A 24,591-nucleotide genomic window follows, 5' to 3' on the forward strand; every position below is an offset into this window, starting at 1 on the left:
TACAGTTCTATGGGAATTCCCTTTGGGCCCGTGGCTTTCCACGAGTGCACTCCTCTGATGGCCTGCGCCACCTCGTCATCCATGAGTGGGGATTCCAAATACTCCCAGTTGTCATCCGATAGCGTGGGCAATTGGATGTCTTTGATCATTGCACTGTTATCCGTCTCCATATACACCCCAGCTGAGGTATATACCCCACTATAGTATTCCGCAAACCTATCCGCTATGGCCTGCGGGTCTGTGATTGTACTGGAGTTCTCCCCCTGCAATTCTGGTACCAGCCGCGATGCCCACTCCCTTTTCAAGCCACGCTATCAATTTACCAGGCTTATGTCCACGCTTGTACACCCTTCTTTGAGTATCATCATTCTGCACTCTAGCCTTGTCCCAAGCGAGGCCCCTATACTCATCCTGTCGCAATTTTAGCCAGTGTAGACCCTTCCGGGTTGCTGCCCTCAATACTTCCACTTCCAACTTCGTCACTTCCTCCTCTGCCTTCTCCATTTCCGCCTGGCGTTCCTTTTTTCACCACGCAACTAAGGATAAAGCCTCCCCCGAGCCACGGTTTTATACGCCTCCCACAGGGTCTGCGCAGTCTACTGTACCCGTATTCTCCTGGAAGTACCAGTCAGTGACCGTAACAATTTCTTTCTTAGTGGTGGGGTCTCTCAGGTGCCATGCACTAATGGGGGCAACCCTACCCACGTTGACCTGGTCGATCTCCAACCGAAGCCAAACTGGAGAGTGGTCTGTGAGGCCCCTACCTAGGTGTTGTGCCTCCCAAACCGTGTGTGCCTGAGCAGCTGGATAGGCTATGGTGTGCGGCGGACACATGAGTATAGTGCACCCCACTCGGATTGCATAACCTCCAACCATCCACAAGCCCCGTTGTGTCTAGGAAGTCAGGAAGCCACCTCTGCGCCGATCTCAGAGCTCGGGCTGGGTGCCGGTCTACCCCCCATCCACTACCGCATTGAAGTCCCCCCCATCACCAGGAGGTCCAATGGCAAAGTCAGGAAGATAGAGCCCAGGTCGCGGAAAGTGTCGGATAGGAGGCTGGGCAGGACATAGATGGAAACAAAGGTGACCGTCTTCCCCTCCCACTGTCCTGATACGCCAATGTACCGACCTCGCTGGTCAGACCATGTGGCCTGAATAGTTAGGGGGGGAAGGAGTTTTTCACCAAGACACCATCCCCCCTCGACCCCGTGGCAAACCCAGAAGGGCTGCCAACTTATAACCCCCTTTGTGTAGGGCCATGCAACGATTGCCAATGAGATGCGTCTCCTGTAGCAGCACTATGTCTGGGGAGTGCCGTCTGACCAACTGGCTGACCATTCCCCTCTTGATTTTGGCCCCAAAGCTGTTCACATTCCAACTAAGCACATTTCTCCCCGATCCCCGTCTAACATTTGACATTGAACTGGTATGGAAGCAGTACAGTCACAGCATTGTCTACTGATGTAAAAAAGGAAAAAACACATTGCAAACAATCCTTCAGACAATAAGATCTCAAGACCTAAAAACCCCATCAACCCCAAACCCCATCCAACCTCCCTGCAACCCTGCCCACAGCCAACGCCCAGCCCCCAACTAGAAGTGTGCCTGTTGCCCAACATTTAACCTACAAACTAACTAAAGGTAGTAATGAGGAGGAAAGCCAATGCCCCGCTCCCCCCTCAGCCCCCAAGAGCACATCCCCCGAGCCCAGGGCCACCCACAGCAATCTTATAGTCAACACATTTTGGCAAGTAAACTAGCTGCGGATCTACCCCACACCTGACAGATAAAAACAGTTAGAAAGTTCTTATGGTCTCCCTCTTTCCTGCTCCTGCAGTCCGCCTCCTCCACCGCAGTCCCGCCCATATGAGGGTCTGCTGTCTATCCAATCCGATGCAACCTCTGGGTTGTCGAAAAACCAGGCCTTCCCTTAGATTTCCACACGTAAGCAAGCCGGGAACATCATGGCATACTTTAGTCCCTTGTCCTGGAGTTTCTTCTTCACCGGGAGAAAGCTCTGCCGTCGTTTCTGCCCCATCTGGGTGAAGTCAGGGAAAAAGGAGAGCGTGGTGTTCTCGTACCGCAGGGGGGGCCCCTGTGCGAGCCACCTGCAGGATCGCATCCCTGTCTTGGAAGTTCATAACCCTCGCAATCATCGGGCGGGGGGAGAGCCCCAGGCCTGGGCCTCCCCCCTGGCACCCTATGGGCGCACTCAATAGTAAAGAAGTTGCTCCGTCCCTTGGGCTTGAGGTAATTGAGGATAATATCTTCAACTAACAAGTCCGGGGTGGCACAATACGTGCAGACGAAATTAGAGGGCCAGGCCCTCCGATTTCTCAGGCACCCCAAGGATGCATATGTTGTTACGTCTGGCCCTCCCCTCGTATTCGTCGAGCTTCCGATCCATCAGATCACGAGAAGTCTTGAGATCACGCACCTCCTGTTGCAGCAACGCCATATTGTCGCAGTTTAATATCGAGCGATTTAACTTTTTCACTCACCTTCGTAAGGTCTGCCTGTATCAAGTTAACCTCTATCGTGACGGTGTCCAATTTATTGTCCAATTAATCCATTTTCTGTCCCAGAGATGACTGGACTCCATTGATGGCTGCCATGACATTGGTGAGCGTCGGTTCAATGGGAGAGCCCGAAGAGTCTCCCCAGCCGACTGGGCCCATTTCAAATCTGTAGGGGAACCCATGGGCATCGTGTAGCGGTCTAATTTGTTAGACTGGATTTGTTTCGACCCCTTGGAGGACCTGGGCAGGTGCTTGTCAGTGTCAGGTTTGGCCACAATCGGGGCATCGGCCACTCGCCGTTCCAGCACACGGATCCCACCAATGCACTTGGGGTCCCAGGATCTCAGGGTCCACTACGCATGCTATGGCGGCAACACGCCCAAAAGCAGCCCCGCCTCAACCCAGGTATTTAAGACAGCAAACGTCTGCACACCACAGTCAACAAGTAGGGATGCAGGCAGTGTCCCAAATATCACCAATAAAGGTTCCTCAATAAGGTGGCGGCAGGCCCACCAAACATACGACCGGCAACACCAAACAAGTGCACATCAGGGTTCCCTGTTAATGGTCTGTGACATGGAGGGCTGAGGCGGCACCGCATGCAGGGCCACACACCCTGGGAGCTTCTCAGTGGTCGTCTAGACGTTGAAAGGCACACGTGGCCTCCTGCCTACAATGTCTGAGGCGCAGTGTGCGAGGTCACAAGAGCAATGTCGACTGGCACAATAATGTTAAAGGCGTATGCTTGCTCCTCCGTAATCGTCAACGCCTGGAAAGTCCCGCCACGGCAGGGGCACCTCTACCCCACCACCACTCCAGGGACCAACCTGACCAGGAAGAATCTATCACCGGGCCCCGCTGCCCGAGCGCACCAACAGCCTCTTCTCGGTACCTGGTCACACCGGCCGTTGCCAGCCACCCGTCAGGATTCACCTCAGTGCGCTTAGTGTGCTCCACACTTGCACAATCCCAGTTTTACACCAGTACGGGCCCCCTTTGTGGGCGGGACAGCGCGGCCCGACCACTCCAACCTTGGGGGCCGCCACGCCAGGTCCATGATGCGCCGATGCCGCCGCAGGGATTCTGCCTCCACCGCAGATCACGTCCCCTCTCCACCTCAGATGCCCGGTCCAAGGCACTCCCGATGCGTCCTTCCTGTTTCACGCAGGCCACGAAGTTGTGCCTCCTCCTCTGGCGCCCCACAATGGCCGAGCGGGCTAGGCTTCCCATGCGAGGCAGGGGGTTCCCCCAGGAGATTTCCGGTCCCCCTCCAGTCATCCGCTTTCCATTTCGTGGCCGCCGACAAACCAACTCAGGGGCCGGATGGCAACTTCCGGTTTTCGGCCCCGGTGTTGTCGACCTCCGTGCCGGGCACAGCACACACTCGAGCTCCCGGCACAGGAGGCGAGCAGGCCACCAGCTGTCGGACGGCGTATCTTTGGCCCCCAACGTCGCAGAGGGCCCGGGAGCACAGCGAGGGGCGTCGCTTCTATTCAGTGATCAGGCAGTAGGGCTGGATGCCAGGATGGTGAAGCTGAAGGAAATGGTCGACAGAGCCGAGCACTCATGCGGCCATCTTGGACCGGCGCGTGGCTCCTCCTCCCACGCATAGCTTTTAATTTACAGACCCTGGCTACACTTGGGACAATATTCCAGGGATTTATAGGCAAATAAAATAAACCAAGCAAGTGTATAAAAATATTACCATGCTAAAAGGAGGAACAAAAGTACTTTACCACTGGTAAGCCAAGTTAAAATAAACCGTTCTACAGCCAGTAAAAATAGGGTTCATTACAGAGAAAAACAAATCCAGGGTGACCCATCACAAATGGCAAAGGTCCAACAGTAGAAATTAACCTTTATAAAACCAACAAGCTTTGGCAAACCCATAGTCAGAATGAGTTATTTTGCAGTTGAATCATACAATAAATCATACGAATGCAGATAATATCACCCAGCTGCAAATTATAAAAAATGCAAATCACTGAGAAGGTATATGCCAAATAGAGGCACAAAAACACAAGTTGAGTGCATTTTTACAAGGTTAGGTTACACAACTTCGATGTGGCTTGCAACATCCTCCTAAATTTAGTTGTGGGTATTGTATCCCTCATAATAAGCGGTATTTGCCACTCACCATAGAATGTTTAAAATATCCCAGGTCAGGCCTGAGTACTTCATTCAGTTCTACATTTTTCTTTGCATACACAGACTTGTAGTTTATTTACAGGTGATTTGCAGGCCCAAAAATAGACAACACTGCTGCTTTTCCAGTTGAAATCTTAATGTACACCTGGCTTGACTGTTGGATGATGCAGCTCTAAATGGGAAGAGGCAGAAAGAGGTGGAACAGAAGGCACTTGTATTTACTACATTGAGAAACCTTTTTTGCTAATGATAACTGAAAGGGATCCCTCTTCCTATGAGATTTTGGGAGTGGGCTGAGGGAAGGCCAGTATTAGTGGCACAAAAGGTACGACACCAAGTGACATCAGTATTCTCTTATCTTAAATGATAAAAGTAAGCAGTGATGTAATTTATCTTTTAGGGGAGCATTCAAACATCAGTATGTAATAAAAGAATAACGTTTATTGCATTAGAAGAACATTACAGGCTCCCACTTTTTAAATAAAAGAAAATAATAACCATATAATAACCTACTGACATCTCGTTTGTAGCCCTTAAAAATGACAGTGCCTGTTAAGAAGTTCTATAAAAGAAGATATTATTATAATACGTTTTTTACAAGACTGTGCTGAGAATAAGTAAAATACCCCCATTAGAGGTTTTGTACTTTTATATCGTATGGATTGAAATGTAGTCCAACTAACCGGATGAATGTTTAAAGTGAAGGATTTGTTTTTAATGAAACGTTTGGAAAGACTACCTTGAACTATTTGATTCAGAGAAGATTATGGGGTTACTGTTGACATTGAATGCGGTTTGTTTATAGATATTCACTATGAAAGCCCATTGTTTACAAACCCAACCACTGAACTGGACAGACATAAAGGCTTGTGAAACTATAATAGACTCATGATGCAAAGTACAGCTATGAAAAGAAAGATCTAGGGCAGTCTTAGTCGTCGTGTAATTGTTATTGCAAACAATATTAACCACATGCTTACCGAGGCATCTTGGCATCTCCATATGTTGGTATCTCCTAATGGTATTGCCACATTACATAAGATGTCGAAAAAGTTACTGCTGAAGTGCTTGTTGGAAAGCCAGTGGAGTAGTGCCTACTTTCCATTGTTGCCTTTTTTACGTAGGTAAGTATTCCCGAGTGTTGTGATTATATTTTTCTTTTCAATTATTCCCCATTTTTCAATTAAGTATGCTGGCTATTAGGTATAGATGTTGAAATATAAAGTGCACATTTATTCATAATATTAATCCTTGCCACGTGATAACCAATCCTGCCTGAAGATATGTATTAGTTTGAAGGAATAAAACCTCCTGTTCCCATTATTGTCTTGTATCATAGATGAGGTTTCCTGGACTGGTAAATTCACTTTTTCGTTTATTTCTATTAAAACCAAGAGCATGGTTTCACAAAATGTTAGAAGTAAGTAAATGTGTGCCAAGGTCATTTTCTAGTAATTGTTGATTCTAAAAGATTCATCTTTGAAAATATAATGTAAACTAAGACCAGACTGTATAAAGAGAGAGGGCTTCATACAACAGACTCAGGACCAAGCCCATGCTGAAACAGAGAATTTTCTTTTGCTGAAGGGAGTTGTGCTTAGCCTTCACTCTATGGGTTAATGAGCCTTCCTTTCGACGCAGATGAGAATAGAAGACGCTTCACTGAACATTGGCTTGATTGTTAAGAGGGGTATGCAGGTGCGATCCATCTTTGAAACCTAAATTAGGGACTTGCTTTGATACTAAGGTAAGTTTAGTTAGCCAAAGAAGTGGGAGTGGGATTGTAAATACTGACAAAAAGAAACCTTTATGCATTAATTCATATGTTACTATTTTATTTGCTGTTCACAATTTTGGTGATCATACCGGTCTTGCTGATCTTTTTATTAGTCCACATTCATATCACATCTACCAAGACTGGATTTTGATTTAAAAAATAATTCTTTAAAATAAATCCCTTGTTTCCTAGTGTCTTTGAGTTTGCCTCTCAATGATGCAAAAGGGTTTGGTTTCCCATAATTATCTACTAACTAAAATGAATATATTGAAGTAGACTTAATCATCATGTGGCAATGATAAATAACATGAATAAATGTGCAGTTTGTGTTTCAACATTTACACCTAATAAACATACATAATTCAGACATGTGGAATACCAGAGTGAAAAAACAATCATAATGCCATCATAGGATCACCACTTTACAAACCATTCTTAGAAACGAATTGTGAAAAGAGGAGTGCCCATTCCTACCATACCTTTGTTTTCTGCAATGTAGATCTTTGATCAAAATAGGTTTGTAATCTTTAAAATACAATTTTTTATATGGAGTACAATAGGTTTTGTTTTAGTCCTTCAAAATGTAATTGAAGCTCACAGTTTGATTTTCAGTGTGCGTAAGATCACCAAGTATGTATTTTGTAGGCAGGGAATAACCTTAAGACAAAGATAGAGGAGAATACCCAACATGGGAAAATGTTCCAAAACAAACTATTTTAGACATGCCTGAGAAAAACGACCAGTGACCAGCACTAGATTAAAACCAGTGAAACAGGTTTACATGCAGCGTATGAACTGTGAAATCAAATGAATGTGAAAAACTCCTATAGGGGGATAAATGTATTTAGTTAGCATGCATCAGTGTTCACAAAAATTAGCATGGTCATTTGTGACTTGTAATTTTACAAAACTTTGTAAGAAAGGCACATGCACATTTGAAATTATTTTAATTAGGAATGCGTTCATTAAATGTTTATTACACAGTATAAAATAATTTTAATAGAAGAATTGTGTTTGCTAAAGACTAAACTTAGGTTCCAGCTAGACATTAAAAACACTATTCATGCTTTCGAGAAGTTAAAAAGAATACATTAGAATTTACAAGCATATCAAATACTAAATTATTTTGTCACTGAATGCCTACTCTTAGAAAAGTGCTGCTTTAACATACTGTCATTTGGAAACCAAAGGCCTTATTTAGAGTCTGGCGGACAGGATACTCTAACACAAATGTGGCAGATGCTGTATCTGCTGTAATTGCAAGTGCATTATTGCCTGAGGCAATAAGGTAGAGGGGATATTTGTCAAGTTCCAACAGAGTATTCAGTTCGACACAACTCTTAGTCTAGAATGTTGTTAGTAGGAGTTTTCGCCCATACAAACTGATGGCAATTTGCATCATTACCCAGCTGGTTGATAATGCATTAAATTTGTTTTGAGAAAGATATAGGAGAAAGATACAGGATTGTTGAATGCAGCCCACTGCTATCCTGAGGTACGTGTGTGTGTATTCACAAGAACACTTTGTATAGGAGAGGAACGGTGCGATTTCAGACACTCACAAGGATAGTCTGTCAGATCAAGTAAAAAAAGGTATCTAGTACCATAATTACCTTATGATCCACAAAAGTGATCCACAGAGCAGATCGGATTTAATTTAATTGCCTTTTGTTGGAGAAGTATGAATATTGGCCGGTTCAGTGCGAGCACCTCCTAGTCACTATCTGAAACAATTCTTTTATGTAAAATGATATTATGCCCTCCCGCCCTCCCACCCCCCCAACGAAACTACCTTTCACAGAAATATAGTGAAAGAAACAAAAATCTTTCAGGTAATAAAAATGTTTCAAGAATCTTACTTCTGGGTAAAGTAGTTTACATTAGCCTTTAATGCTTTAAAATGAATCTTGTAAATGGCCTTCTTTGACTACAGTTTAAAAAAATAACACCAGTGCCACTGTTCATATGTGGACTTCTAATGTGAGTAAGTTGTACAGGCTTATTAAAATGGCGGATTGTAAAAACACCACCAATTTAGTGCTTCCATTACAACTTAAAGGCACAAAATGTTCTAACAGACGAGTCATTTTCAAAATTGTGGCATGGGATGGAAGTGTGTAATAATACAGTAACAATGGAAGGCCCTAGTGGACTGCATACCAAGTCAAATGCCGAATAGAAGGGCAAACAGCACTGTCATACTCACCCATCAAAGGTACACTGAAGAACTCAGGAGGCTAGTGCACTGCATTCACAAAGGCCACACAAATATACATTTCTAGCTTATGATAGTGAGACAAGACACAGTTTAGAGTGAATACCCTCACCCGTATAGCTTCTCTTGGTTTGTAAAGTCTATTCACTTGAAGCACTGACAATATATTCTGCCTTTAGCGGCACCACTGGCGATCTATCCTGCCAGGATAACAGCTCGTCTAAAATTTACAGTAGTTTTCAGAAAGGGAAACCTAATTGAGTTGTGAATTTTCATTTCGTGCAGTGACACTTGAGTGTTAACGATTAACATACAGAAGATTTGAATAATGTTTTATAAACAATCATACAAATCAGTCATGAGAGTCGCTAAAGTATTCATTCACATAATTCAAGACAGTGAAGCCAAGAGATACAGTATAAGCATCGAAGGCTGTTGGCAGAGAATGAGGAACAATCTTAAGAAATGATTCTCAAAAGAAAAAGTAACGTTTAAAAAACAGACTTAGGAACATGTCAGTGGAGGCAGAACAATTACACATATGCCAGAACAGTTTTCCATTGGGTGCCGTTTACTGCAAACAGGAGGTTGCAATATCTGCTGCTGCTAAACTGATTTGGACAGGAGATGTAGGGTTTCAGAAATAGTCGCTCTTTTCTGGAAGAGATTCTGTACTAGTCTTCTTTGGAGAGTCCTCCATTACCCTTCTGATGTGTAAAACCGATACATGAAGACCACAGTGATGGCTGATAAGGCTGGGATCACCCAATTAGTCCACCAGCTAAAAGAGAACACAAGAAAGTACATTATATCAAGAGTTACAATAGTCACTTCTAAGTTAAGTAATGTGTGGTTTCATCCACCAACTTGTATGTATCATTGCACTGTTTGATTGCTTGTGCTATTTTTATGGTTGAATAGAACCCATATTGTGGTTCTTTCTTTCTTGTTATTCTCTTATTTCTGTATTTTCTGCAAAAATATCCATCAAAATGTATTGAAATAACAAAATTGTACTAAGGAATCTCCAATTCAGATGCGAGTACACTCAATTCGAGGATCCACAATGTAATATGCAATAATGTACCTCATGTCATCTTTTTGGTACGAGATTTAGATATGACCCACTTCCTGATTCAAGACTTTTTGTTTAGCCCTTCACCACTCCTTCTCCACCCACCATTTTTGTGGATGGAAGGAATTGAACATGCAAAACATAAAAGTGAGATTTTATAGCGAAATTGCTAGTGAATGGAATTCAATTTCACCATCAAGCGAAAATATTTGACCAAAGTAAAGAAAGAGATAATGTTACTTACCCAGTAAGCATCTGTTCTTGGCATGTAGAGCTGTATATTCACATGTTTTGCATGCTGCGCCATCTAATTTTGGGTCAGGGTGTTGGCAAATTGTTTTTCCATGAAGAAGTCTTTCCAGTCACGATGTAAGATGACTCCTCCTTTCGGTGATAGTGCACAAGGGCATCAACTTCATTGTTAGATTGTTTTCCCGTAAGAGGGTGAGAATGGAGTAAGTGAGTGTAGTAATGAGATGCCCAAGCATATGTAATGTAAATAAGGAGAACTGCAAAAGCTACAGGTGACCAGGGAGGTGGGAGGGCACATGTGAATCTACAGCTCTACATGCCAAGAACAGATGCTTACTGGGTAAGTAACATAATACGCATGAGGCATGTGTGCTGTAGATACTCTAGCTTTACATGAGTATATAGCATTATTCTCCCAAAGCGGTGGCTAACCAGTAGATGGTTCAGTTGTTTGAAAAAGTGTTTTAAGAACTGCTTGGCCTACATTTGCTTGTTGTCGTGCTAACACATCCACACACAATAGTGTATGGTAAACGTGTGTGGTGTAGAGCATGTTGCTTCTTTACATATGTCGGCCATGGGAATGTTACCTTAAAAGGCCATAGATGCCCCTATTTTGCAAGTGGAATGCACTCTAGGGGGTAAAGATAACGTTATTTTTGCTTTTGCATAGCAAGTTTGAATGCATTTAACAATCCATCTTGAAATGCTAGATTTAGTGATAGGATTACCTTTGGGAGGTGGTTCAAATGCAACAAAGAGTTGCTTTGTTTTACGAAAATCTTTTGTTTTGTCAATATAATACAGTAATGCTCTCCTGACAACAAATGTGTCAAGTGCTCGTTCTGCTACAGAAATCAAGTTGAGGGAAGAACACAGGTAACTCAGCTGATTGGCTAGGGTTAGTGCGAAAAACAATTCTATCTTTATGAAGCTGAAAGTAGGGTTCTTCCAGGGTTAATGCCTGTAGCTCACCAACTCTCCTTAATGAAGTGATTGCAATGAGAAAGGCAACTTCCCATGAAAGGAACTGTAAAGGACAATTGTTTATTGGCTCAAAGGGCGGACCCATGAGTCTTGTAAGTACAATGTTGAGATTCCATACCGATGCTAGAGGTATTCGAGGTATTCTGGGTGGAATTACTCTGTTTAAGCCTTCCATAAAGGCTTTAATCACGGACTTTGAACAAAGATAAATGATGTCTGTTTTGCAGATATGAAGCCACTGCAGCAAGGTGCAATCGGATAGATGTGTACGCTAAATTAGATTGCTGTAGGTGCAGAAGATGAACAGTATTTTGAACAGAAGCATCTAAAGGGTTAATTTTGTTGTTATTACAATAAATAACAAATTGGTTCCATTTTTGCGGCATACCAAGCTCTGGTAGTGGGCTTTCTTGCTTCTTTTAGAATAGTCATACAGTCTGGTGGCAAATTTAAGTATCCAAACTACGACTTCAGGAGCCAAATCGCTAGGTTGAGCTCCTTGAGGTTGGGGTGTCTGATTTCTCCATGGTTCAGAGTGAGAAGGCTGGGACGGAGGTGTAGCTTTTGATGTAGGAATATTGAGAGTTCTAGAAGTGTGTTGTCCCATGGCTCATGGGCCCATGTGGGAGCTACTAAAATCAGTGTGAGTGATGTTTGCCTGAGCTTTGGAACCAGAAACAGAAGGAGTGGGAGAGGCGGAAAAGCACAGGCAAATATCGTTGACAAATTGATCCATAGGGCATTGCCTTTGGGTGTGGGAACATGGAGACTAAGTTTGGGCATTTTGCGTTGTCCAATGTGGCAAACAGATATATTTGTGGAAATCCCCAATTTTTTTAAGAATACTCGTGTATTTGCTGTCTCCTGCTGAGGTGATCGGCAATTTGATTGTTGACTCCTGGGAGGTGTTCTGACAGAAGATGAATTTTGTGATGAATTGCTCAGTTCCAGATGGTCTGAGAGAGGAGCGACAGCTGGAGTGTGTGTGTCCCCTTCTGTTTTTGTATATAGTACATGGCTGTCATGTTGTCCATGCGGACTAAGACAACCTTGTGTATGAGATGAGACTGAAAAGCTTATGAGTGCAAAAAATACTGCATAAAGCTCTAGATAGTGGATGTGGAGACATTTGTGCTTGATGTCCCAGAGACCCTGAATTGTGTAATTGTGGAGATGGACCCCCAAACCGGTGAGAGATGCATCTGCTGTTAGCACGATCTGTGGAACAGGGTCGATGAAAGGCAGCCCTTTTGATAAGTGTTGTGGGTTCCAGCACTGCAGAGAGCGATGGGCACAGTTGTCTACCAACACTAGATCTGTTAATTGACCCTGTGACTGATTCCACTGACATGCTAAGCATTCCTATAGAGATCGCATGTGCAGTCTTGCGTGAGGCACTAATGCAATGCATGCCATCATTCCTAACAATTGCATAAAAGTTTTGGCTGTTAAGGTTTGAGTGGCTTGAAACTGTAATAACAGAGTTTCAAGATTGCGAATTCTGGCTGCACTGGGAAAAGCTAGAACTATAGGATTGTTGAGAGTTGCTCGCAGATAGGAATGTATTTGTAAGGGCTGTAGAGGAGACTTTTGCAAGTTCACTGTGAAGCCCAATCAGTAGAGTAAGTTTAGCATGGTCTAAGTGGATTTGAGACACTTTTGATGTGTGCTGGCTTTGATGAGCCAGTCGTCTAAGTAGGGGAAGACGTGAATTTGTTGTCTTCTGAGAAGAGCTGCTACTACAGCTAGACATTTGGTAAACACTCTGGGCACAGTAGTTACTCGAATTGGAGTACCTTGAACTGATAGGGTTTGCCTGCTATCTAAAATCTGAGATCTTTGCGATGAGTTGGATGGACAGGAATGTGAAAGTATGCATCTTTTAAGTCTAGTGTGGACATAAAATCACCTTGTTGTAGAAGTGGAAGCACCTGTGGAGCGTCACCATATGGAAGTGTTCTAACAGTATGTATAGGTTTAATGCTCCGAGATCCAAAATGGGTCTCAAGAAGTCGTCCTTTTTGGGGATACCTCGGTACTGTAATGGAATTGGTTCTATTACTCCTTTTTCTAAGAGAGATTGCACTTCCTGTTTGTGTAATTAAGTGATCTGACAACAGTTTGTGAATGCGAGGTGGTATGTTTGGCGGATTGGTGTGAAGCTCCAGGCAAGAACCATATTGGATAATGTCGATCACCCATTTGTCGGTTGTTATGGATTGCCAAATAGGTAGAAATTGTAGAATTCTTCCCCCGACAGGTGTTAAGTGATCGGGGTGGAAGTGTGAGCAAGTCACTGTTTGTTAGGGGAAGGTGTGTTACGTGGTGTGGTGCCTTTACCCCTACCCTTGGAATGGTTTCCTCTATACCCTCCTCTATAGAAACCTCTAGAGAGGGAGAAATGGGTTTTGCTTTTGTAAGAGTAAGCATTTGGGTCTGAGGACGTTGTTTTAAACCCTGCTCTGTAAAAAGAGTGACAAAGGAGTCTCTATTAGATGGTGACTGGAGTACTCCCATGGTCTGGCCACCTTGGTATCTTTTTTAACTTTTTCTAGGGATTGGTCGACTACAGGACCAAACAGGTGTCCTTTGTCAAAGGGGGTATTTATAATGGACTATTGGACCTCAGTTATAATCCCGAAATCCTAAGCCATGCACGCCTTCTAAGGAGAATGCTGGTATTAATCTCCCTAGCTGCGGTGTCAGCTGCATCTAAAACACAGCTGATTGATCAGTTAGAGATTGGTTTCCCCTCTTCTACTAACGGTTGCACTTTAGCTTTGTGTTCTTCTGGAAGGTATTGGAGCAAGTGCTCTATTTCATCCCAGTGTGTCCTGTCATACCTGGCTAGTAGGCCCTGTGTGTTTGCGATGTGCCAGTGGTTAGCGACTTGAACAGCTACTAGTTTTCCTGATGCATCAATGAGCTTTGATTCTTTGTTTGGGGGAAGTGTATCACCAGAGGTTTGTGAATTAGCTCTTTTGCGAGCAATGGCCACTACTAGGGAGTCCAGAGGTAATTGTCCCTTGATGGACACAGGATCAGATGGTGAGGGTTTGTATTTTTTATCCACTCATGCTCATACAGGGTCTTTAAAGATATGGTCTGCATGCCTCATCATGCCTTTGAGCATAAGGAGTGATTTACCGGACCGGTGTGTGGACTCAAGTGTTTCAAATAAAAAGTCTTCTTCTAAGGACTCTTTATGGAAGGCCACCACATGCTATTCTGCTGCCCTAACAATAAGTTGTTGATATCCTATATTATCGCCTGGAGGTGAAGGCTTTGCAGGATAAAGATCTGGCTGATTATATACTGGAGGGTCAATGGTGTAGTCATTCAATGGGTCTACAGGCAAAACGGTGTCCTCATCCGTATGATCCCTAGCTGGATCTGTTTGTGGCGATCCCTGAGGTGTTTTATGTAATGGAACCTCAATTATTAAGTGTGGAGAAGATAGTGGATGTGGACAGGGGCAGGATAAGCAGGGCTAGTAGCCAAGTCCTTTTTAAGAGGAATCTTGTAGGCAGGGTCCTCTGAGGGAAGTTTACGTTTTGATGTTGTTTTAGCAAAAATATGTCCTGTATCAGGATGAATATAATTTTGTTTCTGCTTAGGATCTAATTTGGCTTTAAGAATGATTAGAATTAGTTCTGGAAGCTCAGGGAGACAGTCCTTGGATTTGTGCGTGAAAATGGACTTACTCCTCGGTAGTGGAAGATTTCGGCTCTGAGGTGTGTTTTTGTTTCAGAGTAGAGGGTTTTGGCTCTGTACTAGCTTTGTCCTTCGATCCTGATGATTTCGGATCCGAAGATAATTTTCACTCGGTCCCGAGCCGGAAGGCATGACGGTCTGTTTTGGTGGTGAGCTGTCTGGCGTAGCATCGGTAACAATGTCTCGGTGATTACGTTGACCAGAAGGCAGAGGTCTTTATGAAGCCTTATGTATTTTGGAAGAGGTTTTAGGGGGCAAGGGGTCTTCGGTACGCATGGCACCTTGTCCAGGAGGCACTTTTTCAGACTGCAGATCGATCTCAAGCTCCGGATTGGACTCTGAAGCGGAGCAGGCCTGTTCTTCTGCAGCAGACGCTTCAATCTCCTCTTGCTCCGGATCTTCGCCGAAGACATCCGGAGTGTGTTGAATGCTTTGACGTTGCATTTCTCATTGTCGAGCCAGAGGGTCGCGTACAGTCTTCTTAGACCAAACGATTTACAAGCGTCACAGTAGTTTTCCTTGTGCTCTGGAGAGAGGCACAAGTTACAATCTTGATGTTGGTCAGTGTTAGGGTACTTGGCGTGGCACAGAGGATAGAATTGGAAAGGGGTCCATTCCATCGGCAGAAGGCTGTTCTGATGCGCCTGGGCCCAACGGCCGCCCATGAGGTTTTCGATTGAAGATGGACAATTTGTTGACAGATTCGTTATGCGTAGAACAAGGAAACACATACGGAAATAATACCGTTGATGGTACTGTGGACTGACTGCGCACCGAGGGGAACCCGAAAGACGTTTCGAACCGAAGGGCAGTGATATATACGGCCGAACCCTATGGCGGAAAAAAACAATTTAACAATGGAGTTGATGCCCATGCGCACTATCACCGAAAGGAGGAGTCACCTTACCTTGTGACTGGAAAGACTTCTTCTAAGAAAAACAACTTGCAAACATACGGACCAAACACTTAATGGCAGGAGTATGCAAAGCATGCGATCTACAGCATACATGCCTCGGACAGTTATTTATCTATAACACTTTTCCTTCAGCCACGTTTCCTTTTTTTATTTTTATTCAGCCTCTTGGACACTTGTGTAACACACCAGTTCGAAGAGGAACAATTTTCCCATGTATGAAATACAAGTCTGAGTTTCAACTCGGAAGCATGTCTATAAGACTGTGTAGAATCAAATGAAACCAATCTTTTAAGATGCCAAGCGAAATCTGCCCAACCTGTATTTTGCGTACCCAGTTTTGTAAAGTGCTACGCTTCAAATTGCAGTGCCAAAAGCCACTTAAACATAATCAGCTGTACTACTACAAGATCACTACGCGATTGTACTATTCAGTGTAGGCTGTTAGTTTCCAACATGTGTCACCAGTCTCTGCACATTGGATTGGAGTAAATCATGTGTATGTTGCCATTGAATTGAATATGAATGTTCTATCATTTATTAGGCCAGCTAAAAGTTAAACTTGCAAAGTTCATTGGATTAATGGTCTACTGTCATATCCTTCATTAGGCAAATGTATGTATGTGGTTTTATATAAATCAAAGGGAATGTGCATTAATGGAATTTGTATATGAAAATTGATATATGTGAAAGTTTTTTCTATGATATAACAAATATATTTTTATAAAAAAAGAATAAAGACAAATTCAAGAATATAAAATTAGTCTTATGTGATATTCATAATAGTTTTAAATGTATAGATATCTAGAGTTCAGTTGCCCTTCTTAGTAATCAGCACTGTCCCTGGTGCTCTCCTTTTCCAACTAATAACCTACATTCCACATAAGAGCTGAAATCTGCCAGATTCAGTTAAATGGTTTATCATGAAACTCAGAAATAGCCATAGAAATGAAAGGTGGATGTAACATCACCTTACTTTTATGAAAGAGTAATCCAATGACAAATTTTGAATTTCAAACAAGCTGTGAACATAACTCGGTATTACGATTCCTGCTGGTGAAGCGCAAAGTTGTCAATTATTTAAATATCACTAAAATCTTAAGTAGGCCCGATACATGACACCCAAAATGAACCTGCACCTTGCACATGAGCCTTATGTGCCATAGTGATTCTTGCACACGTTGCACTTGACACTGTGGTTGCAGAGAGTCTTTACTGTAGAATTTACAGTCCTCATAGAAAGTTTGCTAATAGCAAAAGAAATAGATTTGATGTTTAATTTGGAACTCATCTGCACTAGATCATTTAAAATAAATGATTTAAAAAACAATTTATGATATGATTAATAAAATGGCTGATGTAATAATAAAACATATAAGCTTCATTGCAATTAAAAAGATTTACAGTTTTAATGTGTGGTACTTTGAAAAGGTGAAATGTAATAATGTGTAGTTTATTTTAAACCAGCCGCTTTACTTAATTGCTGGAGCCTTACACAAAATTAATAACCGTGTGCTATATTATCTGTGTAACTGTTTAAATGACCCTTATGTATGTACAATATTAGTACAAGTCAAGCTATAAAGCTGATTTAATGTATGCTTTATTGTTACATATATGTACTTTCAAAATAGTACCTGGTCGCACATGCTATTGTGCAATTTCATTGCTTACTGTATAATTTATGCACTATGAACTAAACATACTAAAGAAATATTATATACATATGTTTAAATGCACACATGTCATTAAATGTGCATCATTGATTTAATGTCTTAAGGTATCAGTTTTACTTTAAAGGCCTGAATCCTTGTCCCATAAAATCTAATGTGCTTCTGTAATTTGCTGACTTGTTTTTCTAGCAGGTTTTCCCATGAATTGCTAGTGTAGAATAGATGCATTATTTGTAACAGAAACAGCTACATGTCTGGGTTTTTTTTTTGTTAACTGCGAGCACATGCGATACCGGAGGAGGAATAATGGACTATTGTGCTCAAGCCTCAGCTTGTGACCAAGACTGTGTACACATGTCCAGAGTGGGATTTTTCTCTACTGTTCCAGTGTGTACCATGTGAATCCATAAAGAGATTGAAACAAATACAATGAACTTCTATTGATGCAACAAAAAAGAAGTTGCAGACGGACCACAGATTATAACTTATCGTTTGCTCTCGCTGAGCAAGGCAGAGGGCTTCAGACTTTCTTGCAGACAGCATGCTGAACTTCTTTGCTAAACCCCTTTCTGCAGACTGTATGCAGAACTTTCCGTTGACTCTGCCCTGAACCATTTCCCAAATCCCATTGCCCTCTGAATGGACTCAAAGACTTTTCGTCAATTTCCCCAAGTGTGCTTCAGACCAACACCTATTTCCAACCTATTGAAGACTCTGGACTGAGCTTCCGAAATGCTACTGCTAATATTGCTTGCAGTCTTTTGCCTAATCCCTATTATTTGCAATAGAGTTATTTGATTTCTGCATTCTGAGCATTTCTGTGCTTTGACCTGCGCCGCCTGAAGGATTTAGCTTGCTAATGTATGGAAAGGACCAACAAAGATTGTTTTCTGAACACCAAGTGCTTTAATTTGTATTGCAGCTACAGAGCTGCTTGTGTACCTAATTCTTGTCTGTCTCAACTTCTTTAGGTGGCTTGGCCTCCTTGGTGCTATTTTATACTTCTATAGTATGATCTTAAGAGAGATATATTTGAATCTGATCTAGAACTTGTAATAAACACCCTTGAACTTGGCTGCCGATTCCTGGTCCTCATTGTGTAGCCAAATAGTTGCATAGGTAATTGTAATCAGGCTAGTTGGACAAGAAATTTAACTCTCTTTCCCCTCAGTGCAACGTATAAATATTCATCAGAGGACCAATTTATTAAGTAAGTGAGAGTAATTGATCCAGTAAAGGAGGTGAATCCTCAGAACCAGTGGGCCCAAAAATGCAGGACCAAATCTGCAGAATCACTGCTATCCCCAGTAACAGTGTTTAATATGCTCCATGTGATTATTTCGGTGTAATTACTTCAACATTAATCTCGGCAGATTAAAAATGAAAAAGTAAAGTAAGTGTTTTTACTTTTACATTTCTTTTACCATTTATTTGAGATGAATAATTCCGTTAGCATCCTATATGAATTTTGTTAAGTCCTGTAGATGGCAGTGTTGCTTCGGCTCTACAATCACTCTTGTTTTTATCTCACTTTTTTTTTTTTTTTTATTGTCCTCATATCACCTCCGGTGAGCACTAACCAACCTCTGACACCCAAAGTCCTCGGTATCGGGCTCAACTTCAAACAAGTCCTCTGGACTGCGGCTCCTTATCTCAACCTCCCCCGCCACAGCTTCAGCAAACCTATTTATTGAGGCAGGAATGTAAAGAACTCTTCTCTAAACAAAGATGGGTGGAGAATGTGGTAGTTACTGATCAAGAGTATTGCAGTAACAGCAAAGCTGTTTTGTTCAAGGCAAACTCAGGAGTGGGAAGAGTGAGGTACAGAGCAGACAAATGTGGGCATTGGAGAACTACTGAAATAAATATACAGCAAAGCTCATGCACCATAGTTACTATGGCCCCAACACTGTCAATGTCACCCCACTGACCCAGCTATTTGCTTTATTTGTTGAATGAATTTAATGCCCCTATTATTTTAGGTGGGATTTTACAATCTTGTTGGATAATAAACTGGACAGGTCCTCAAAAAGTAGGGAATATCTCCTCGCCGTGGTAGAGAACTTTAACATTTGTGACAGGAGGCGAAGGGTAAAGGGGGTCAGTAGTGACTACATCTTTTACAGGGGGAAAACGATCACCCCTCAAGATTGGACTATTTATTCATTGATAGTAAAGAAGAGGAGAAGGTCCCGGGGCTAGAACATCTGCCTATCCACCTGTCTGATCATGAGGCATATTTTGGTGGATGGTCAACGGGAGAATCTTCCTACAGCCAGAGATTGTTCCAGAGGTAGTGAGGGGTACAGAGGAGTTATTTTGTTGCAATATCACCTCACCCCCACACATATGGTCTGGCCTGCATTTGAAGGCATAGCTAAGAGGGACCTTTAAGAATCTCTCAGTAGCCTGGAACAGGACAGAAAAGGTGTGGTTCTTGCAGTTCGAAGAGGAGATTGCAAGATCAGAAGATGTGCTAAAGGAAAAAATATATATGTGTGGATAAAAGAAAGATTAGAAGAAGCACTGGATTACCTGAAGCTAAAGTTTACATTAAAAGTAGAGGAGAAGGTGCAACGGCAATGGGAAGCTAGCAAAACTAGGGAGTTTGCGCATGGGGAGATTTGTGGAAAGTTGCTTGCCTGGAAAGAGAAACTAGACAGAAGCAGGAATTATATCAAGAAGATCCAGAATGAGGAGACAAATGAAACCACTGATGAAAGCAGTAAAATCAAGGCAGCCTTTAGCAACTTTTTGGGGGATCTGTATTCAGAAACCTTAAGAATAGACAGAGAAGATTTAGACAACTGGTTGATTGAAATACATCTCCTCTGGCTGTAGAAATATTTTAGTGAGCCAAGGGTGTCACAGACACTTCGGAGCACTAGGAGGCACAGTCGCCGTTTTGCTACCTTTTAGTGACCCTTCGAATTGTTAGCAATGGAATGGATATGTTTCTAGTCATTAAATCCCCTTGTTCTTTGTAAACTCATTTACCGCCGGAAAAGACTGGTTGTGACAGCCTTCTAAACTGCAACATGTGATCTGACAAGTTTCTTCTGACAGCATTGATAATTTTTCTATAAGGCCCAGTGTTATAACCCTTCACCTGAACAGGATAGCTGCAATTAACATATTTCTTCAAGTTAAGTGTAAGCAATACTTTGTTAAATTATAATGTATATTTTTTTGGGAGAGGGGAAACAAAAGGCTTAAGTGCAACTGCTTTAAGTGCTTCCATTATTTGGCATCAAGAAGTTATTTTAGATGTTTTATGCAAGCTTTGTTTATAAAGAATGAAACTTTTAAGCATTGTACTGAATATTACACACACAAGTAAGATATAAGGCAGATTAGCAAATCATTCTCAAAACATCAGGAGCAATTTCATAATGTTAAAAAGAAATTATGCTTGTGGTGATTTGGAGGATTATTTTCAAATCCTCAAGAACAATTGGATCTCATGAAGTAATCATATATTCATTCTTAAATTCTCCAGAAGTCATCGGTGATAGTGACACCTTGTGAAGTCATCAGATAATCATTTTCAAGTCATCCTCACGCCATCAAGATCCAGTTTCTAAACTCTGCTGATGACTTCAAGAGCTTGATGATGTCTGAGGATGTGAAAACTACGTCTATAGTAGTAGGATGATTATCAATGACCCTGGGATGACTTCTAAAGTAATCCTATTTATCTTGGGCGCGAAATACTTAGTACAGGTTACAGAGATGGTGGTAATAATCATTCTAAAGAAAGGACAATTTGTACACAGCATCAAAAATTAATTTTTACGGGCAAGTACAGTTTGCACTGAAGGAGAAGGATGAGGTTTTATCCAGGCAGCAAAGCTGGATAAGAACAAGTGGCAGATATTTGGGAGTAAAGCAAATTAAATATGCACATGATGAGAGGTAATAATAAAGGAGGAACATTTTAGGTGACTGCATTTGTGAGTCGAATTCACATGGAATAGAGTGGTAGTAATAGAAGGAGAACATTTTCACAGAGAAGCAATGATAGATAAGTCAAAGGGGCTTAAATCTGCGACACCAGATATCTGAATATGTACAATAGGGGATAAAACAGCGAGTGTCCGATTAATAGATGTGGGTCTATTATGTAGCATTTAAGGCAGTTACAAAGACACGCTTTTTTAAAATAAAAAGATCTCACAAAAAATGGAAACTGAACAGGAGTAGTGTAGGCATTTTTGCTTATGTGACACTTTTTTGGAAGCACAAGTGTGTTATGCTTTTTAAAAATAAAAAAATTAGCAACATTTCCTGCTTGGACTGCAAAATATATAGGAAATCTTGGGAGGAGGGGATGGGGCTGGAGTTGGGTCGGTGCCAGAAAACCACCTGACAAGTGCGGTTTAAAAAGGAGTGTCAAGAGAGGTTATTTTTGCATCTGAAATTACACGAGGTCTTTTGAACTCAAGTTAACAATATTCTTTCTGATATTGTACTAGAACAAATAGTATGCAACCCTGTTGTATGCTTCTAGATTTGGTTAACGGCCTTCAACTAGCTAACCCTGCTAATGGCAAACCGAAGGGTGACCCTCCACTGGGGCAGCAGAGTTAAACCCACCAAGAAGAACTGGATGATAGATATGACTACTGTAGCTCCCAACTGAACTGTATGTGCAATAGTTACCTAGAACATCGAGACCCAAAGATATTTTGGGACCCCTAACAGCATACTTACTGGCACACCTGAACGAAGATTAATGGATGACACGGAAGGGAGGTGTTCATGGTTACAAAATCATCGAATGCAAAGTAATAATATTGTATGTGCACTGACAGAATGCTTCGATTTCTCGAACACATTTCTCGTAGGACAAGTGGGGGGGGGGATATGGGTGAGTGTACGTTGATGTCCTAGTCATTTGTTGATACATGTTGTATTGTCTTTAAAAAAAATACACAAGGTCGGTGTATTTCTTTGAAACTTTATAGGTGAGACAGGTTAGCTAACTGCTTCATGCCTCAGTCAGTAAGGATAAAGGCTCTCAATCAGGACTGTTTGGGAGTCTAGTAAGAATAGCACATTGATAATTGAGGTGAGAGATAACTAAAGTTTTGACAGTATGTTTTGGCAGGAAATTAAGATCATGTTCAGATACAATGTTCTTGATGGTCCTGAATTGTGGTAAATAAAAGTTTGCTGCTTTAGTCAATGCTTGGATGTGGTCGTTAAAATGTAGGGTTTCCTTTAAAATGCATTCCATGGATTTGGCCGGTATATCTGCATTTGTAAAGATGCGAGCACCCTCAAGTGCTTTCGGCCAGGGATTAGGGCTGAAAAGAAAAAAAACCATCCCTTGACTTTAATGTACCTCTGATTGATCCATTGTTTAATTTGATGCACTTGGAGTCTTGAAAGTGGAAATTACCTTGGAAGATTCGCTGATGAAAGACACATCTGGATATGGCAGGCATACTGCTGGAGTGAGACACAGTTCATATTGAATTTTTCATTCGAGGTTCAACAAAATGTTTAAAAGGTTTGGTGCCAAAATGGAGCCCCACTGAAAACCACATGGCATGGCGACAGGTTCTAAACAAGACTTTCCATGTTTAAGCAGTTACGAGTGATCATAGATACGAGTGGAGCCATTTTAATACAGTGTTGGCAAACCCCATTCTGTGTTGAAGAGTGTGCAGGGGTATTATAAACTCATCTGTCACACAAGGCATTTAGGAGATACAGTATGACCTTTACCGAAGTTTCTGTGGATGTCATCAAATACATTTATAGTAGCATACTTTGTGCAGAAAATCAAATCTATGCTTGTCAAGTAAATACCAAATGCAATGTTTTTATTGTGAGGACACACCGGTTTTCATGCTCTGAATCAGTGAAGGGAGACCTGAGAAGGTGGTCGTTTTAAGCCAGAGTAGGATCTAGATCCTGTTTCTTTAATAGGGGGTTGATTTGTCCAACCTGGAGACATTCTGGAACTGTGCCATTGTGAAGGGAAGAGTTTGTCAGTATTACAATTAATGACATTTCAAGGCTCTCAGATTGAAAGAAAGCAATTCTTTTAATTCAAATTAGCTCTGTGTATTTTGTAAGGCTGCCCTAGCCCCCAGAAACTGTTTTGTAAATAAGCGAAGAAATATACATTTTTGGCTTAATTACCACATTACTTCACAAATAAAGAGTAATAGTCAAGAGGTGGTAATCCATTACTGCGCTTGAGAAATGAGAACATGGTCCCCAAAGTTTAGTATGGCTCCTTCTTCAAAGACGTTAGCCCATCTGTGACTGTGCACAAGTCATATAGATAGGGGCCGACAGATATTTCATACAAGGTATACTGGCTGTAAATGTAGTGAACATCTTGCACACTTTCCCCTGGACCCTTTAGCCAGTACTGCTTCTTCTGTCAGAACAAACACACAAAACCTAAATAAACATAGCAAGGGACTGGGATTTTCTTATTCATATAACTTAAGATGCAGAGTTATGTACAGTTCTATCAAGACCTGATTAGTATCAAATGAGGTTGCAAACTAATGGCCTTGCTATTCCAAACCAACTGCATTTTGGGTAAAGCAGGAGATATTTTTAACCCAAGATGCATTCCAACTTGTTACATGTAAATGTATACTATACCTGGAATCTGTATCGGCTGTAGAAATTAGAGATTCCTGAAATTAAAAAAAAAATGAAAATAATTAAACATCAGTTTAGCGGTCAACTATCAGTCCATTAAAACAGGCGGCAAATCACAAAGCAATGGGGACTGTTCTGATGGGCCCAAACTGACATTTAAAAAAAAAAATTTAACAGCGACTTTATGTACAACAGAAAACACTACACTATACATGGAACCATGTATGTATTGAAAGGACTTTTAAATCAAAATACATTTAACTAAATTAATTGATACATCCAAATCAATATTACAGTTAATTACAGTTCTATATGGGCTATAACCAATACTTTACAAATTAACTCTGAAGTAAAGAGCTCCTAATGTAATGGCCACTATGTAATGACTCCCAATGTAATACTCTCCAAATGAACAAACTGTCAAGCACCAAATGACATGTCAGAACTGTACTTCACTACCACAGTAATTTTTCACTTCAGGGTTTTCACCCACTGCCTCCGCGTGTTGTCATGCCTGAAATTAGTCTTAGTGTGTTTTACTGCCCTGCGAGCTAACAACAAAGGTAACGCATGATACACTGCCCAACCATTTTAGCGTACTTATGGCTCGTTGCCCGTAAATGACACCTAATACTTTTTAAAAAACTACTCACGAGAAAAGGTTTACCCATTGGACTCTTCCCACTTC

The 24,591-nt window shown here is 41.8% G+C and overlaps 1 protein-coding gene across 1 annotated transcript in view; it reads right to left on the bottom strand.

Moving 5' to 3' along the window:
* Window positions 1-7,374: 7,374 nt before the first annotated feature.
* CYB5A (cytochrome b5 type A) overlaps window positions 7,375-24,591 on the bottom strand; it is a 217,317-nt gene continuing 200,100 nt past the window's right edge. The window contains exons 4-5 of the mRNA XM_086965225.1: window positions 23,904-23,938; window positions 7,375-9,440 (exon numbers count right to left, since the gene is read on the bottom strand). Coding sequence (XP_086821351.1) covers window positions 9,359-9,440; window positions 23,904-23,938 — 117 coding nt within the window. The 3' untranslated portion in view covers window positions 7,375-9,358. The remainder of the gene's footprint in view (window positions 9,441-23,903; window positions 23,939-24,591) is intronic.

This window comes from Lissotriton vulgaris, chromosome 4_1 (assembly GCF_964263255.1).
Source record: "Lissotriton vulgaris chromosome 4_1, aLisVul1.2, whole genome shotgun sequence".
Taxonomy (NCBI): domain Eukaryota; kingdom Metazoa; phylum Chordata; class Amphibia; order Caudata; family Salamandridae; genus Lissotriton; species Lissotriton vulgaris.